The 19,900-nt window shown below is 27.2% G+C and overlaps 1 protein-coding gene and 1 long non-coding RNA gene across 6 annotated transcripts in view; one reads left to right on the top strand and one right to left on the bottom strand.

The window, feature by feature from the left end:
- Window positions 1–19,454, top strand: part of LOC413791 (TBC1 domain family member 24) — a 39,501-nt gene extending 20,047 nt beyond the window's left edge. The window contains exons 2-12 of one of the 5 annotated variants that reach the window (XM_006567974.3): window positions 7,514–7,982; window positions 10,181–10,369; window positions 10,633–10,757; window positions 11,233–11,379; window positions 11,699–11,833; window positions 11,977–12,195; window positions 12,662–12,691; window positions 13,690–13,776; window positions 15,223–15,381; window positions 15,470–15,699; window positions 15,950–16,091. In XM_006567974.3, the coding sequence (XP_006568037.1) occupies window positions 7,616–7,982; window positions 10,181–10,369; window positions 10,633–10,757; window positions 11,233–11,379; window positions 11,699–11,833; window positions 11,977–12,195; window positions 12,662–12,691; window positions 13,690–13,776; window positions 15,223–15,381; window positions 15,470–15,699; window positions 15,950–16,091 (1,830 nt within the window). In that variant the 5' untranslated portion in view covers window positions 7,514–7,615. Of the gene's footprint in view, window positions 1–7,513; window positions 7,983–10,180; window positions 10,370–10,632; window positions 10,758–11,232; window positions 11,380–11,698; window positions 11,834–11,976; window positions 12,196–12,661; window positions 12,692–13,689; window positions 13,777–15,222; window positions 15,382–15,469; window positions 15,700–15,949 lie in introns of those variants that run through there. The other 4 variants (XM_026439403.1, XM_006567975.3, XM_003251110.4 and 1 more) reach the window with 4 other exon arrangements.
- On the bottom strand, window positions 4,954–6,529 carry LOC102655867. The gene is made up of 4 exons (XR_003304248.1): window positions 6,131–6,529; window positions 5,595–6,008; window positions 5,182–5,469; window positions 4,954–5,103 (listed from the first exon to the last, which is right to left on the bottom strand). It is a non-coding gene; the product is annotated as an uncharacterized LOC102655867 (long non-coding RNA).
- Window positions 19,455–19,900: the final 446 nt, after the last annotated feature.

Genomic DNA, 19,900 nt, shown 5'->3' with positions numbered 1-19,900 from the left:
ACTCATTCTGGACAAATGCAATGCAGATCTGTCCATTGTTGGCGTGTAATCCCCCACCACTTCTAATTAGCCGATGACTGCCCTCTAGCGATGATGTGAATGAAACTATTTAAAATTTTAAGCAACGGAAGGTATCTATATCATCTTTGCGATCGAGATGTCGATATTAATTTCAGTAAGTTCAACATGTAATTTCATCGTAACATCCATCATAACAAATTAGAAGAAATTCCTCGGTGCATATATATAGAAGAGAAATATATATCGACAGGTATTCAAAAAAATATAATAAAAATTTTCTAATATTATATTATTACAGAATATATATTTATAAGAGTAATTTTGTTTTTCTTCTTGATTAAATTACTTTTACGGATCTTATTAGGGATCTTAAACGAAATTTATTAGTTATTACTTTATGGCATTCATCTTGTTTGACTTCTTATTTTCTTTAATATTATGACAAGTGACAATAATCTCAAAGGTGAGTTCAGTGACTTATTGTAACATGATAACGTAAGATTACGAAGACGGAATGAAGACAAACTGACTAACTACATTATATTATTTCTTTTCACAATAAATCATTTTCAATTTTCGAATTTGTTAACATTGTAAATCACGATTATTATTATTTAGGATTCTTATCCTAGAATTGTTTGGATCTTTCAAATAAAATTATTTATAAGAATTTGTTATATTTTAAATTATTATTATTATTATTATTTTTCCACTTGTTAATGGTCATTATATTTAATTCAATTATATTTAATGGAAATAAAGTAATTGGCAATTAAATACTCTTAGCAAATTAAATATTTTTTAAATATCTATCAGTATCGACAATAATTAATGTTACCAGATTGAATGAAAAAAAAAAAAAAACACTTTCTTCAAATGTTCAGAAGAAAAACGTAGAAATGTATCATAAATCGTTCACAGATCTCTAGAAAGTTCTAGGCAAAAAATTCCCGAGTAATAACGAATTATTCGTTAATCAAGCGGTAATGAAGTAATTGCACATTCCGTTCAACGAATTATTGTAGCCGACAACCGCAAAGATTCTAGAAAATTGGCAATTAGAGAATTATTTCTTACTTCAACGATGTCTGCTACATGTTATCTACCAAATGCATAAGACACTATTGCTGCACATTATAATAACGCGCAGGCATAATGAGATTAACCTTATGCTAATTAACCTATGTCCGCTTTGAAACACTTTGATCGTGTAATGTTTAGTCCCAGAATTTCTATCATATTTCTCGACTTGTTTTACGTAACAATTCCATTTTAATATTTTGTTTTCAAAATGTCTTTTCAATTTAAGAAAATTGTGATAGATACTTGCTTACTTACTCTCGTTCATATTGAAAAAAAAAAATATTATAGCACTTTACCATTGAACCTATCGATTTTCTTTTCTAGGTCAGAAATTGTAGAATCAATCGATGCCAATTTCCTGACGCGTATTCCAGTTCGCGGAAAAAAAAAAAAAAGAAAAAAAAAAGTTTGTCGCAATATCTACTCGATCGTCGAAGAGATCATACCTTTGGCGAGGTAATGAATTATGCAGTGAATCCCGAAGGGGAATAAAATGATAACTCCGTTGGAATCAAGGCTGCACGATGATATTAGCGAATCGCATATTTGCCACTCGCAAAATTTCTCGCCCCCAGACTTGCTTCAACCATCGTTCGTTCGTTTCTTGAATTGTCCATAATTATTATGCAATGATTTCATTACACTTATTTGTCGTACTTATTATTCTTGTAATATTCTGTTTTTATTTAAAAAAGAAGAAAAAAATTACGATAAAATATCTCTGTATATTTAATTGTGTTTAAATATTTTTTTGATCGAATATATCTTTTATATGTAAATGTAAAATTGTTTATATATATAAATATGTTTATGAATTATATATATATATACATATATTTATTTGTAATTTTTACACATACTATTTATAGATCTGAAATTCGTCATTTGATTAATATATACGGAAAGATATATAAATAATTCCTGAATCGAATAGAACGCTCATATCTCTATGAAAGAATTTTTTTCTCGAATAAAATTTCACTGATTATATTTATATTTGTAACGGAAGACAAAGATAAGGTATACGAATTATTCTTTTTTTTTTTTTTTTTTAATAAAGTTCAATTTTAAATTGATAAATGCATTATTTAAAATTCATAAAAAAAATTATTCTCTTTTAAAAAATTTAATATTACTGTTACCTGATTATGAAATCGTAGCGACTTTTTTCAGCAAACAACGCAAGAAGAATATATAATGTGTCCATATAATATCGAAAGACAAGATGATTATTATTGTTGAATTAAGTTATCATTAAGTATACATAGAATGAAGTATACAAGATATCGATACTATTTTATTAAAAAGGAGAGAGGGATTTAACGAAAAATTTGAGAATAATTGAATATTTCTCAGGTTGATCATCTCGACCTTCTTCTGAAACCGGTTATCATTAATTTTCCATGATAGTTCCTCATTGCCCCGTGTTCAACGTCATTGAGTTATTTTACAATGATAATATCCAATGAATATTGCATTTAAGCTATTTAATTTTAAATCAGATGGAAATTCTGTTAAATTGCATCGCTATTTTCATAAAAATGTTTAAATTTTCAGTCTTCAGTTCTCAGTTTCTTTCTAAATTGATGCACGTTTCATTCATGTAATTAATTCTGGAACAGAAAAATATTTCAATGAATTTAATATTAAGAATTATCTAGAAATTAGTCGGCTGATCTTATGATAATTCTTTCGTGATAAGAGACAAGATCGAATAGAGCAATAATGCGCAATTCTTCTTATAAATGACAGAATTGCGTTCTTTCTTATCTATCTTAAATCATCTTTCGATCAGCTACATGATATATCTTTCGTCTTCTGGACTCAACTTTCTCGAAGAAAAACGATTCATCAACAGGGTATGGTACTTATATCTTATTTACAGAACAAATTATCACATTACTTATTTTTCAAAAATTATTTTTTTCTCCATTAATTATCTCCATCAAATTGATACAATTTAAATGTAAAATAAATATGCGAAACAAATTAACTAACTTTAATATAATAATAATTGTAAATAAAGAAATAATAGTAATAATAAAAATAGTAAGATTTGGTTAGGTTAAGTATAATTTAACGAGTTGAACTTATATTAATAATAGATAACAGGATATATGATTGAACATAAATATTGACAAAATTACCAATAAACATTGGAATTGTTTTACTTTTTTTCTCTTTAACTCCATACTTATGCAGATTATTTAAATATCACATTTATAGATATTAATAATTAAATAATGGAATCAATAAGATTAGATTATCTTTTAAAAAATTTCTTATAAATTATTCTTTTCACAAAATATATGGAAATTATAATAAAAACAAATAAAAATTTCTTACTATAATACCATTTAGTCATTACAGACAACTCATACTGTACGTATAAGTATAGCTAAGAACGCTTTATTTGTTTGAGAAACTAATAGTAGCAGTATTCCTTGCAAAAATAAACTGAAATTATACAACAATGTTTTTGCTTACACAAGCTCTGGTTAATAGGGATGCATTCATTATATTACATAGACACAAATTTATATATATCTAAAATTAGATGTCATTGAAAGATTATTTTTATTGATATAATAAATAAAATTAGAGATTAGGTAAGATTGTTGCAAGATACAAATCTTTAAGATATGATTTCAGCTTTTTGAATATGCGTGTATTATAAATTCTTTGAATTTATAAATTAAAACAATACACGTGAACAATTGTATTGTACAATTTTAAATATATCTTTAATTTAATTTCTTTTAAATCTTTCTTTAACATACATATATACATTATAAAAAAGATTATACTTATATAGATCCTTATATATCCTTACAGACAAAAAGCATGCAATCATTCATTTACTTTTATCACGCTCTTTTTCATCGTTATTCCGATTTGTATGTATTAGTCACTTGACAAACAAGAAATCCACGAGAATCCGTGCAGAGAAACCCGATGGAGATGTGTCATCGAGTAACAACAGGCTTGCATAGTCTAATTAAATACTCGGAATAGCGTTGGCAATTGTACCGTGCAATAATTGTTGTACTCGGGAACGATCATCATCGTAGAATCGAAAGCGAGATTCCATCTGAAAGAACGCACGTTGAATTACGAAGCGAACACCTCGTATCATGAGTTAATGGAATTATGCAAATTTGTCAGTTACCAAAGGCCTGTAGGCTCGATCTTGTTTGCTTAGCGTATTCAACAATGCAACGTTGGCGCGTTCGCGTGTTTGCCCTCGTCTCCAATGAGATATATTTATACTATCAAGTGGTTCGAGCGTTTCAGAGTTGCAATAATATTTATCTGCCGCGGCAACCGCGACTCTCCAGTCTTTGCACTCTCGCACTGGTGTTCGTTCCGTGAAATAGGAATCCGATCGTCGAACACATTGTAGAATTTTATATATCTCTTATCGCTAGACCAATTTTCTTCGCGCGTTATAGTAATAGATAATAAAATTTGTTTTTATACAACACATTTTGCAACACCTCGTTATTATTAATTTTCTTTTATTAGCGTTGAATTATAATTTCACCGTTCTTTAAATTGATAAACAAATGTTTAATTATTATTTGAACGATAATAGATTTTGATGTAAGTAATATAATTTGTTATTGTTAGAAAATGATATTTTTATTAGAATATAGCGTGAAATAATTGATGGATATAAGGATCTTTTTCTAGCGTTAAATACATTGTATAAAATATATCTCGGTACGTTGGAAACAAAATAATTCTAAAGCGTTTCTCAAACACAACATAAATTTTACTTTATTTGAATTATTTTTTTAACATTTGTTTATCATTAATAATTTGTTTACCATGGTTAATTCTATATACCGTATGCAAAGGGTTAAACAAACACGGCTTGATAAGGGAATTCCGTTTGCCGTTCAGCCTCCAGGCATAATGAGCATCATCATAAAAGGCTTTATCTGGCGAGCAGTCTCTCCGCGGATTGTGTACAGTAATATTCTCAAATCGCACATGCTGTATTGATAAGAGAATTAAACGTGTTTGTGGATGCAAGATAACTCGCGCATTTTATTAATAACTATTTAAGTATACCAAGACAGATTATCGTAGCTCACGGTTTTGCATCTGGCTGCTTTGCTTATTATTAGAGACAGCTTTAACGAGGCTAATTATAGGCGATATTATATATCCATTGTCTCCTGCTGGCTTACTCCTTTAGAAACATGTCGTTATCGAGGTCATTGTCTGATCGACACTCTTTTCCCCGCATAAATAGAACTTTACCACCATGCTTTTTAACTAACACCATTCCATTTCTCATTCTATAATATGCATTGCGGGATAACGTTAATTGTAATTTGACAGAAAGTCGATATATTGCTGGAATTTTCACTTATTATTAAGGTTTTAAAAATAATTTTCAATGCACAATAATATACTATTTCTTAATAAATATAATAGACTTCTGTTTCAAGATTCTTAGAAGGAATAAATTTATTTCTTACCTGTAGTATTTTTTTTTTATTATTATTATTATATCACGAATGATTAAATAAAAAGTTCTGTGCAAATAATTTCCATCGTTTAGATACACGAGAAGTGACACTTGGTTGCAAGTCTTGTTGATATTGGCATCTTTACAGAACACAATTGATTTCAGTTGCAAAGTAACCGACGCATCGCGATAAATCGACGCCAACGAAAAGTATATTGCATATGGTAACGCGAAAGATGCATTGGCTCGGATAATTCGCTCCTCCTTTTTTTCCTCCTTCCCCGTTTGAACGATTAAGTACATCGCGGCCTAAGCGATGATACGTTTAACTACAGTCATGATTATTATGGGAATGTTTACGGAAGATTCTTGGAAATATATATGTCGTCGTTCATTCTTGAACTTTAAACGAAAAATAATTTTCCTGAAATAATACAAATGGTTGGAAAGTTATAGAATTTGTAAGATTATAGATCAGAATTGCGATAAATGATATACGTATATTATTTAACTATTTTTGAATTTTGGATAAAAATGATTTCGTACTTTTGATATTATGAATATTTTTTATAATGATATTTCACTGTGTGAACAATTATATCGTGCGTAGGAGGCAAGTTCAAGAACCACGTTTACGATGCAGTGGAATATTGTTCAATCGAATGTTCGATTATCTGTACAGTGCCATCTAGCAAAGGGAAACAAACATTCTATGTTTACGCCAACTTATGTGTTCATACACGCTGGCTTATCACCCTGAATTCGTCGGTATAGCAGTGTGTGCAACATCAATAGACTAAATTAATTTGAATACGGTATTATTGTACTTGAAATATTGATCAAACGAATTATATAATGGACAACAGAAGTTGTAATTTGAAAAGTAAATAAAATAAAATTCCAAAATGTAATAAAAATTTAATAGAAAATTGTTTGAATTAATGTGCGAATAATCAAAGTTTATATTTATTTATAGGTATATTAATTATAAAAATATATACACACAACAATATTCATACTAAAAATTTTCCACCTTCAATAACAATTTAAAAATAGATATCAAAACATAGTATTTTTATATGAGTGTAGTAAAATATGTATGACGTATTTGGCTTCTTCTCGAAGTAAATAGAATTATATTCATTAAAAATTTAATCAACAAATATAATTAAATAATAGTATCAACTAAAATTTTTATTATATATATCTATTTACTTATATTCATTTAAATTATTAATCATTACATACACATTAATTCGATATTGATTATAAATTTCTTTAAGTATTTAAAATAATTATATCAGCAAAAAATCTATTTAATATTTAATAACATTATTTATATATATATATATATTTCTTTTTTTTATTTGCTCTTATTCATTAATTATTAATATATTTTTCTCTTAATAATGATTAATGACTACTTTTAAAAACAAAAAAAAAAAAATAAAAAATCAAGTAAAGACATTGATATTTTTAATGTCAATCAATTCTAACCTTATTTTTTTACGATAACTTCTTCACATCTCGTGTGAATCGATCGAGAGATTCCGTATGTTATGTAATTTAATGAAATAAAAAGTAACAAAAGTTAATATTAATAAATTAATAAATATAAAGTAAAAAATAATAATATGAATAATAAAAAGAGTAATAAAACAATAAATAAATAATAAAAAATAATTTATATCATATATCTGTCCATAAAATTGAAGAGAGAAAACAAGAAAATAACTTTATTGAAAAAAAAACTTATTTTTCAATAAGAAGACTAAGAAAATTTAACGGTGTTGTTAATTCAATAACTAAGAATCGTAAATTAAATTAATAAACATTTTATCCTTACTTATATTATATTATAATATAATTCCTATATTTCTATTTTTCTTTTTTTTTTTTTTTTTTTTTTTTTTTTCTCTTTGATTTCAGATGAAAATAGAAACATCACAGGACATGACATAAATATTAATATAAAAACATACGGGAACAAACGGCATCATGAAGAATCTCGCGCCGTAGTCGCCACTTGCAATGTTAGTCACACAGACACCCTCCTCGACGGACAATCTGCCGAATATGCTGCCGGTACTCGAGGAGGAGGCGGATGTCGATGTTGACGATGCTTTCCCGCCACACGTTGACGCGACGAACATCATCATACAACCGGAGTCGCCCACCAGCAAGAAGCAGGCACTGAAAACCTTCAACGAGGTCAACGCGCTCCTCCAGGCCGGCAGGAAAAGGGAGGCTAAGTTGATCATAAGGGAAAATGCATGGCCATTGAACAACGGGATCAGGACGCAGTTGTGGCCAGCCCTTTGCCAGCAACACGCACATGGGAAGAATATGCTTGATGGATTCTATTGGGACATGGTCAATCAAGTGTTTGGAACTACAGGTTTGTTTTGAATTGACATTACATATTTATTTTATTATTAATTAACACTAATATATTGCATAAAATTATATATGGTATGTGTATAAAGTTAAAAATTTATTTACAACAAGTTGATGTTTCTTTAATTTAAAGTTATGAAGTTACATGTAAAATATTTACTATTCTAATAATAACGAACTGAAATCTATCTGCATAGATATATATTATTAGCATCTCTGTATATGAAACTTGTCATATAACGAAAAAATTTTTTGGCTAAAATTTGCAAAAATTATTATGTTTCACGATAGAAAATCTTCTTTCTTGTCAAATTAAATATATAAATAAATATTTTTATTTTTTATTTAACATTTTATCCAAATAGAATGATTTATTATTTTTTCTTCTTAACTAATATATATTAAATAATACAATACAATAAACTTCCTGAATTATTGTAATATTTATTATTAAATAAATTTGTGTAAATTTGTCATACAATTTACAATTTTATAATAAATTAACTTAACGTAAATTCAAGTACAGTTGCATGTTTTCATTAGATAAAGCATATGTTTCTTTAACCAGATCTTATCGGTTACATAATATTTAACCCTACCATTTGAGGGTTAAGTCAATTTAGAATTTTTGCTGTAAAAACTAGATCATAATTATCTTAGGAGTGTATCAAAATTGCTTGCCTTTACAACTTTCTAGTAAATAAAATTAAAAATAGGAAAAAAGACTGCTGATTTAGTAATTTAATAATTGATTAAATTATACTATTTTTAAGAAAAATAGTAGTATTTTCTATACTATTTTTTTTTTTTTTTATAAGAAATGCTTATTTTAAAATTTATTTCCTTTATATTAAAATATAGATTAATTTTTCTTTGGCTAGAAAAAATACAAAAGACAAAAATACAAATGTTCAAAATGTCCTACATATCGCAGCTGTACATTAAGCCTCCTGTTCATAATGTAAATACAGAGTGTATTTCTGTGATCTAAAGCCAGTTTTCATCCATTTACTTTTCACGCTATTGCTTGTTTCTTAACGGTCACCAATATTTATAGAATCTTGATTGACTGCAACGGTTATTATTATACGTTATAATGTATAGGTTTTTACAAGATATGATGACATATAGTAGCATTAATTTAAAAGATGATTAAAGATATAGAAAATAATTCATACATTTGCATATATATATATATATATATATATATATATATATATATATCTTTTTGATTTAGATTAAACAATGCTAATGTATTTTATAAGAGCATTATTTTAATCATTCCATGCTAATTATAAATTTATATTTACTTTATGAATTATAATACACGAGCTAGAAAATTCGTATATTCGAATTGTGTTTCACATTGATTTGTATTTATTATTAGAAAAAGATGATATGTAACACCTTCATCCGGTTGGTGTGAAAAATGATCAATAAACAAGAAATTCAACTACTATAGGCAGTCAAATACGACGCTTAAAATGCTTAAAATAGATTACTTTAACTCTACTCTGTTAGGTTACGAATCCATTTGAGAGTAAAACTCTTGAAAGTTATTTTTTGCTAATGGATACGGCGTTAACAGTGAAAATTAATATCAGATGAATCTACTCACATTTATTTATATATTTATATCCTTAATTCATTTTTAAATATATATTATATAATATAATCTAATTTATTTTAATTTAGATCCTTTTTTAAACAAAAATTATTAGTATAGATATAATTCCAAAATGCAATAGTTTTATATATATATTAATATCAGATGAATCTCCAAATCTTCCAAAGTACAATAATTTTATACGTATATATAATAATATTTAAAAATTAGTTTAAAAGCAGATAATAAAAATTGAATTACTAATTTTTCTCTAAACTATATAAATTATTATTTACGCAATATTCAATATATCATGATATGTAGAATTTTCAAGCTATAAGCTTCATAGACAACAACTTATCGATCTTCTTAAATTATTGAAAATCATATAATCTTCTGTCTTACGTAGTATCTTATACAATATTAAATCATATTATGATATATTACCTAAACCTTTTAAAAATTATCAAATATCAGATGTTGAGAAATTGTCATCAGAACTTATTAAGACCAAATGTTCCTCCAGCTGATTTCCGACCAATTTACTTGTTTTTATCAGTGGCGATTGATGACATGGAATTGCTTGTTTACAGAACTGCCGGAAAAATCAATCATGTTACCACCATTCGTGGACAGTACTCATTGCCTGTCGTACCACCTGACGAGAAAAGGCAGGTGCGTTGCGGACAGGGTTGTATCTGTGCTGGGATACGCTTGTCCCGATATTACCTACAGTCCTTCTCTTTATCCCATCACAGCTCTTCTTCTTCACTTTATGCCAGGTAAATATATTATAAATGAAAATGAATATCCATTTCCTCAGAGTTCAAAGATATAAGAAGGATAGAATTTTTCAATAAGATTTTTCTTTTCATTTGTTCTACTAGCACAATAGAAATTCACATTGCGTGTCGTAAATCGAATTTCTTGTCTGTTCGCATAAATTAAGATGTTGGGCATGCGGTTGGATAGAATCCCAGTTTTATTAATAGTTTGAAAATCAGAAATGTTCACGAGATTACCGTTTTCCATCCATCTGTTGCAGAGGAGGAGTGTTATCATTGCATGGCCAGTTTGGTTGCCGCTAAGGATAAGATGTTCATCACACAAACGAAGCTCCTTTACGAAGTTACCTGGAAAACTGTGGAACAAATTACGAAAAAGCACGTGGTACGTAATGTTGGACAATTCGTATTGTTCAAGATGAATCACATTTTGAATCATTCTAGTCTGTTTGGCGCAAAATGATCTACATTTCACTCATATATAACGTTTATCAAGAGATTGTAGCTTCAACTTCCCTTTTAAAATGGTGTTTTGATGATGTTGTTGTTGTAAATGCAAATTATTTTTAAATTAAACAGACTAGAACGGAATTTGTATAGATGTTTCTTAAATATAGATAGTTTAGAAGTGAATCATGAATTTTCTAATGATTAGTAATCTGAATAAAATAAAAGAAGCAATTATAAAAAGCTATAAGATTAATTAAGAAACGTTATACAATTACATGAATTTAAATCATATATAAAATTATATGTTAAATATAAAAAAAAAATATAGAAATCTTGTAGAATAGTTCAAATTCAATAATTCTTTGCATTCCTTATTGAAGAATATATAGAATTATAATTTTTCATTCAAGAAATCGGCAGCGGTACATTTAGCGAGGCATTGTTCTGGATCAAGAGCAGAAAGAATTTATATGGATTGGATGTGGTGGATTCTTCAACTTCTTCCTTTCCAACATCTAGTCAGAGTTATGGATTGTTTTCTTCATGAAGGCATTAAGGTATTTACAAAATTTGAGTGGGATCAACTTGGAACATTTACATTCTTTTTTATCGCATCTTTTCACAACATGTTAAAAAAGTATTATTGGCATTGATTCAAAACAAGGAAAAAGTTAAAGATATGTATAATATGGAATGCTCTTCCAGGAATAGTATGAATGATAAATGCAAATGTTGACTGTATGCCAGTGAAAAATTAGATGCGTGCGTTTTTACACGTTGATTCTTCTTAATGTATGATATATAAAATTAATACATATTTATAAGTTATAAGTTATACAGTTTCTATTTTTTATGTTAATTTTGTATTTGTTTTAGGTATTCTATCGAGTAGCAATGGCAATAGTTTTATTATTCTATAAACATTCATCGTTGCAAAATTCTGAATGGATGAACGAAATTTCGAAGAATGGAATTGATGCTGCACTTTCAAAATTTTGCAGGCAAATACCGGTAAATATAAGTATATAAACCTTTAGCAAGGTTGTCGGTGCATTATCAGAATCATTCAAAAAATCGATTAAACTAATTATAACTCTTTTGATACTTTTATATAATGAATATAAAATGATATAGTATGTTTTGTAAATTTGTAGGTAACGTCAGCTAAATTTTTACGTACCGCATTTGGAATACGTGGACTTAGTTCAGCATACATATCAAGAGTATTTTTGCGCACAGAAATGGCTCTAAAAAGTAAAAGTGTTTTAACGGGATCCAGATCATTGGCAAGATCACGATCCACAGACAATCTGCCGACGAGCCAATCTCAAGTCAACATTCAGATGATGTCACACACGCTCACGATACGAGAAGTATGTTATCTGTATTCTTTTTTTTTTTTTTTTTTTTCAAAATAGTCCGAATATTTGACAGATTTTTTTTCAACAAAATATGGACTCATATGTATGCTTTATAAGATTTTATTTAATTCTCTATGATTGTTCCTTTTTTTTGGATTCTTATCTTGTTAATTTTGTAATACTCAATATTGATATTTTAATAATGTTGATCTTACTTATTTTCGAAGTATGAAATTATATTCATAAGACAATTGTACATATATGTGAGCCCATTATTTTTATCTTTAAATGTTGCGAATGATTCTTTATTTGTAAGAAACTTGCAGGTTTAAAGGTTTAGTATCAATAATTAATGTGATTAATGTTTCTTACTGTAAAATAATATAAGTAGACAAACATGGATTTAAGCAAATAATTTCTTAGGGTATTAGAATGCAAAATTATGCAAAAGCTGTTCAATGATTCACTTTGTTTTCAGAAAGAGTGTGAAGACACATACAAAGACAGGGTATTGTATAATTATCTTTTTGGGAAATGTGTTGTTAGTTTCATGTGCTCTGCCCTCTGTTCCTGAACTATACCTGTTACATTCATTCATACTCACTATTGTTACACTTATCGTGCCAGCTTTGTTGCTGTTAGCGTCTATCCACTTGCAGTTATTGCCTTTTTGAATATTAGAAAATAACAAAGATTTCTTCCAATAAAATTTATATCTTCTTCTTATTAGGTTTTCTCCAGCTTTCAGTGTTTCGCATATATGACATGCCAAATGTAACAATATAAAAATTTTATACATATATATATATAAGATATATATATCTGTACATTCTGTCGAAAACATTTATTCTTTACGTATATGTTTTATGAAGAATGTTGAAAAATCAATTTATAATCAATTTATGATGACTGTTACTGGTGAGCTACACAAAATGTGTTTGCTTATCATTGATTGATAGGATAATCAAACTTATCTCTTAAGGCAAAAGAATAAAAAAGCTGTTAAAAGTGCTTGAAATCGCAACATCAGTTATAATCGATCAGTGAATGCAGCGTGCTTTATAAATTTCAATCTATTTGCAGTTCAAATCACAATTTGATTGTTACAATTATATGGAAAATCCAAATAGCAAATGTTCAAAACATTTTAATTTTATATATTAATTATTTTTAATGCTTCAGTAGTACATTGATTACATCGTTTAATTTTCGTTTTTGAGATCATTACATTGGTTATACTGGTTAACAGTGACTCTTGAGCATTTCATTCATATATTCTACATTTTTGTGTGATATTAGAAGAGAAACTCGAAAATATGGCCGATGTTTCTTGTTATGCTCTGTGTCTCCGATGGTTTTAACCAGTGTTTCGTATAATATTTATTCTCATTTTCTGATATGCAAAGTTCAGCCAATGCTGTACTCCAATATAACTGACGGTTCTATGTTATCTTGTGTCATGCTGCGTTACTGGAATGATGATGGATTTAATGATCATGGGTGTAGGGTGCACACAGTCCTGGACCGCGTGCTCTGTCAATGGGCGTTTATCCCATACAAAGCATATGCTCCCAGATTCTAGACATGCCTGATGTAAGTACTTACGGCCAAAACTACGGTTCAAAACTAATCCAAAAAAAGAACAAAAAGTTCAACAGTAACAGAGTTTTCTGTAGTTTCGTTGGTCGCCTTTCTGTGGCATGTCGATATTGTCGTTATTGGTGTATATAGCCGCCTTGAAGTATATATTCTATAGGATGTTAATTTACATGATATTACCATCTTTGGCTACTATCAAAAAGATACTAGCTTAAATATGCAATGTATATCGATTGAACAATGGTAGTTGTTTAGCAGATCTTCTAATAAAATTTAAAAAAAAAAAAGGCCAAATATTGATATAAGTGACATTTAATTGTCATTCACGTTCAGTATTAAGTATTAACTAATAATTATTGATTAAGTTAGCTTTTATAGTCGTGATTTTGTTATCACTTCTCGTTGTACTTCTCTTTTTGCTTGAGGTTTAATGTTCTTGTAGAGTATACACATTGAATTAAATAATGTATAATCTGATTTATATTGATTAAACTAGTGCTTTCTCGTATTCCTTTTTGATAAATTATGCTCAGTTTCTTTGCTAGTGATTCGGCATGTACTTCTTCTATTTTATTTTCATGTATTTTTAGTTAATTTCTTTAAAATTTCCCCTCTTCGATTTTTACTAATTTGTATTATTACATTCTTTTTATATAGATTTCTTTTTCATAGATTTACTAGATATTTTTTATGTAACTAATAACTCGGAAGGAATAATAAATGTAACAAACTCGTAGTTATGATTTTACATCGTTTCAATCTTTAAAAGTATATAGTCATATGTATATGTATTTTTAATTTATTAAACTCTTATCATGCCATTTGCATTGCTTCATCAAATAATCATTTCACAATTTCAATTCATTTAAAATCACAATTTATAATATTGTAACAATTCACTTTTATATTTGAATGATACCTTTTGCATGATGTTTTTGCATCTTGTACAAGCATATTTATTTTCCTAAATATTTCTTTTTTTTAATTTGATTTTTTGAGTTTTTGTTTTTATTACTCTAATTACTGTTTTTAGATTACAATTTTTAGAAAAATAATTATAGTTATATTATAAGATAATTAATAATTATGTTATAAGATAATTATTAAAAAAAATTTAATATTTATGTAATTTATAAAATAAAAAATTTATATAAAAAAATAAAATATAAAAATATAAAATAATAGATTTATATTATATTTTATTTATATAAAAAAGTATGAAAAAAATAAATATTTTTTTTATATTATTTGGCTTTATAATTTTCTATTTTATTAATTTTTTTTTCAGTCAAGCGCATGATCTACCGCTGCTGTGACTTAGTTTGTTGTATTTATGAACAATTAGAAAATTATTGAAAACTAATGTTTGCACAGTTATAAATACCGATTATGTATAATATTAATATTATATTAATTTTTTATTTTTTTAATTTGTGACAGTTATTTACGTTATGGTCTTGGTTGCCTATGCGGATCACTATGTATCAACCAATTCTATTGTATACAACAGAAGAGCACGGTTGTTCTTTAACAACATTTTACGTAAGAGTAGAGCAACATGAACCAACCTTATTGATGATAAAAACATGTAATAATGAAGTAAGTTTTTTTCAAATAATATTTTTTTTTTTTGTTTTCATTTGAAATAATATTTAATATTCATTTTTTCATTGCTTTTTTATTTAAGGTATTTGGTGCGTATTGCTCCACGAGATGGTGTGAACGTAATATGAAAAATGATAAAGGACAAAGGCAAGCTTATTTTGGAACAGGTGAAACGTTCTTATTTAGTTTATATCCTGAACGAGCAAAATATCCTTGGGTGGGTATGGATTCTTCGCACAATGATCCTAAAGTTCATCATTCAGCTGAATTATTTATGGCGGCAGATTCCAAAATGATAACAATTGGCGGAGGGTAAGATTTTGTTAATTATATGAAATATGTAATATGTGTAAATGTATAAAATTTATGATATATAAAAACTAGAATACATTTTTATGGAAAAAAATAAATTAGATATATAATAGATACATTATAATTCCTGTTTTCTGAAAAACAATTCTTCATTTTCAAAATTATACATTATATAACAGTAAAATACAGTATTTATAAATATTGTGTACAATTTATGTGAATTATATTAAAAATTATTTTATTTGTTTAGAGATGGTCAAGCAATCTGGATGGATGAAAATATAAGATTCGGAAAAACAGATCGGTGCTCTACATTCAATAATCCACCTCTCTGTGCCAGCGGCGATTTTGAGATTAGGGTACTAGAAGTATACGGATTTGCCGGTGCTTGAACAGAAGACAGAACTTGGCACTACAACGTATCAGCATACTTGATTTCCTACTGCCATTTAACGACTCTCTTCTATATATATATATAGAATTGAAGAATATTATGTACAAGTTTCATATATGCGCAAAATTACCGTGTTTTTCCAGTCGCGGTATTTATGATGCATCTTCAGTCGTTTGCGGAGTACTAGTATTATTATATATGCATGTTTCGTTGTTGAGGCGCTATAAGAGGTTCTGTACCGATTGAGATTATATAGATTTATCTCCTTCGTTTTATTACGCTTGTTCGATTATTTGTCTCGACATTTGCAGACAATTCCTACGTTCATTGCGAGTTTATTCTCAGATAGAGAATAATATGACACAAAATGGTTGCTAACGCATAGATTATAGCCTGCGACGTAATGAACATCGACAATAATCAACGTTGAGTCATCTTTTGTTATGTTAGAAATTTAATATCTAATATGTACATATGTAAGAAATGATTGGTTATTTACATGAATACTTAATATTCATTGGACCAGATGCTATCATTATATATATTTATATATTTGTGTATATACGTACATATACCTATATATACATATACTGCAAATTAATTTCATCGAATCTATTGTTAATCTTCTAATTTGACAGTAATGCTCGTACACGTATGTGTTATGCCTTGCAATGTTTATTTACTTTAGTATTGTTATGGCTTGCTTAATCAGTTGTTGAATGTATGTAAGTGCAAACAAACGGAAGGAAAGAGTATTGTTTATACGTTATATATTGTGTCTGTCATGCGTTACCGTATACGTGTATATACACTGTATACATATGTATATGTTAGTCTCTTAATTTTTGTAAATATTATAAATAGTGCCCCTTGCGCAAATACATGGAACAAAATTCATATACACATATACGTAAATTTAGTCGATTCATTCTACATTAATATAAACACGTATATATAATGAGAATTTTGCGTGAAATTACGCATTTATATTAATGTGGAATAAATTAACTAATTTGTATGTACATTGACATATTGAAAATATGATTAAGCATAGAAAGAAAAGAAACGAAGAAATATTGATGGCAGGGGGCGAATGGTACTTTGAACAACGATAATTTTTAATTTCTAGAAATGATTACATTAAAAAAAAAAGAAAAAGAAAACAAATTGTTGTTTATGTCATACGTTGATTGACTTGTTTTCTAAATTGATATACGAAAAGCCATAGTTTTCACGTAGTATATTAAGGATTAGTATATTTTATATAGATTACGTAAATTTATGTCGATAATAGGATAACAACTAGTACCAGTTATAAAAATCCATATATATATATATATATATATATATATATATATATATATATATAGAGAAACAATATGATATTTTTTTTTCAATATACTTCGGGCATTCTGATGACGCGTACTAGCGTTACTATCGTTATCCTTTGTCTCACTTTGTGATCAAATCTGTATCGGTATCGTACGATACATGATTAACTCTTAGAGTACCTGCTTCTGTGTTTAATTTCTTGTTACTTTTTTTTCTTTTTTTCTTTTTTTTTTTTTTCTTTTCTTTTCTCTCGTTTTTTTTTTTTTTTTTTTTTTTGAATGAAAGGAAAAGTCGAAGAATGAAATTGAATGCATGGGAAAACTAAAGGTGTCGATTTTAGATTCCTTGGTTGTGATGTAGAAGTGGCTGGCACCACTTTTGTCCAAGTGACAATATTTACTAATTATATAACGTTTGCATAGGAGGATCATGTATCTTTCACCCCCCGTCATGTCATCGACTGTAAAATAACATAACATGGAAAATGTTGTGCTATTATGGCTATGCGTTATTAAAGTCATTGAATTATTAGAAGAAGCGCTCTAAAGAGAAGAGCTTAAATTGAAATGCTCTGTACATCGGCTGAGTCACCTCCTTTGATTTTTATAACATAGTCAATCATGTTAGTTAGTTTTTTTCATATCGACTTTTATAAAATCAAAGCGTAAATAAAAAATGAGAAAGCAACATAACAAAGAACGATCAACAAACGTTATATACCAAGATATTGAACTTAATTTCAAATATAACCAGTGTTATAATATCGAATTTAGCTATTCAATTGTTTTCTGAGATTTATATAATATCAACGACATAGCTCATAACAAAAAAAAAAAAAAAAAAAAAAAAAATAGCGAATTATGTTCACTTTTTAAACATTTTATAAATCTACGATAGTATTCTCGTATGTCATGTGAAGTAAAAAAAAAAAAAAAAAATATATATTGCTGATCTCAATAAAAAAGCTGTACTACGATAAGATAGCGCAAAAATATGTGAAATACACATTAAGACAGAAATCAGGTCATTGAAACAATTGAGTAACTCGACTTAAATATAAAAAATATCATTTTGAAAGATATATTTAGGACAATTGATTGTGTGTAATTTTAAAGACATATAAGTAATTACATTTCAGATATGTGAAATGTGAAAGGCGTCACAACTGGAAAAAAAGAATTAAGCAATCGACAGAATTTAATCTTATAAAACACGATACGAGTAAATGTGCATTTTGTACATGAGAATAGTTAAAGAAAAGGAAATCTGCATGTATAGATATGTTTCATATAATTAAATTATTGCATTATTAATTTATATTTATATAAATCATATACAATCCATATATTAATTGTTCAAATCAAAGTTTGTGTTTCTACATTAATCCTTTTCTTAACTGTTCCAAGATTCTTACCAGAATTAATGGTTGCAATTGTTGCTAGTATAATTATTTTTTGTGAAATTATAGTTGCGTGATTGAATGAATGAATATTTATTTATTGTGTACTCGTGATCGAGAGAAAGATGATAATGTGCTGACAATGAAAAGTATTATTATTCAAAGTTTCTAACGTAGCACAGCATAACATAAATTTACGTTAGAAAGTAATATATATATACATGTATATATATATATATGTATATATATATATATGTATATGTATATGTATATATATATATACACATATTTTACGTATATACGTACATACATACATATATATATAAATATAAATATGCCTATAAAATGATGAGAAAAGGAAAATAAATGTAACTGAATGGAGTGTTTTCAAGCTTTCCGCAGTGTTGTTATACTATACATATATATATATATATATAATGTAAGTTGTACTATTTCCGAAGAAAATTGTTGCCTCTCGATGCTACTTTATCATATCACCGTTGTGAATAGAATATTGTTATACGAATTTATCATCCCACTTATTGTTCCTTCTATTTTAAGAAGGATATTTCATGTGACATTCTTTATTATACAAATATACTGCATGTGATCCCAATATGTAAAACTAAATTATAATGTAAAATCTATTTAAAGAAAAGATATCCCAAAATCCTTTAAAATGCTACAGATAAGAAATAAATGAAAATAACTATTATTTAAATTCATATAAAAACAATCAGTAATTTTGGATTGTACATTTTAACAATATTAATGATAATTTAACAAAATTTTCAAAATTTAGAGACAATCAAGTATAACTTTTTTAACGATCAATTACATTTTGCAAAATTTATAGTAATTTAAGTAATATTTAAAAAAATATATAAAATATTATCATCAAAATTCCTTACATCTTTAATGATCATTTTCAACAGATATAAAACTTGAATTATTAGAGATAATTAATACTTATATTTTTATTATTATAATTATTTAAAATTAATATACACGATGAAAATTTAATGATCATTATCATTATATCAATATCGATATCGTTATATAAATTTTTAATTTCA

This window comes from Apis mellifera, linkage group LG3 (genome assembly GCF_003254395.2).
Source record: "Apis mellifera strain DH4 linkage group LG3, Amel_HAv3.1, whole genome shotgun sequence".
In the NCBI taxonomy this organism is placed as follows: Eukaryota; Metazoa; Arthropoda; class Insecta; order Hymenoptera; family Apidae; genus Apis; species Apis mellifera.
The sequence above is the reverse complement of the archived record's forward strand: the minus strand, read 5'-3'. Positions and strand labels throughout refer to the sequence as shown.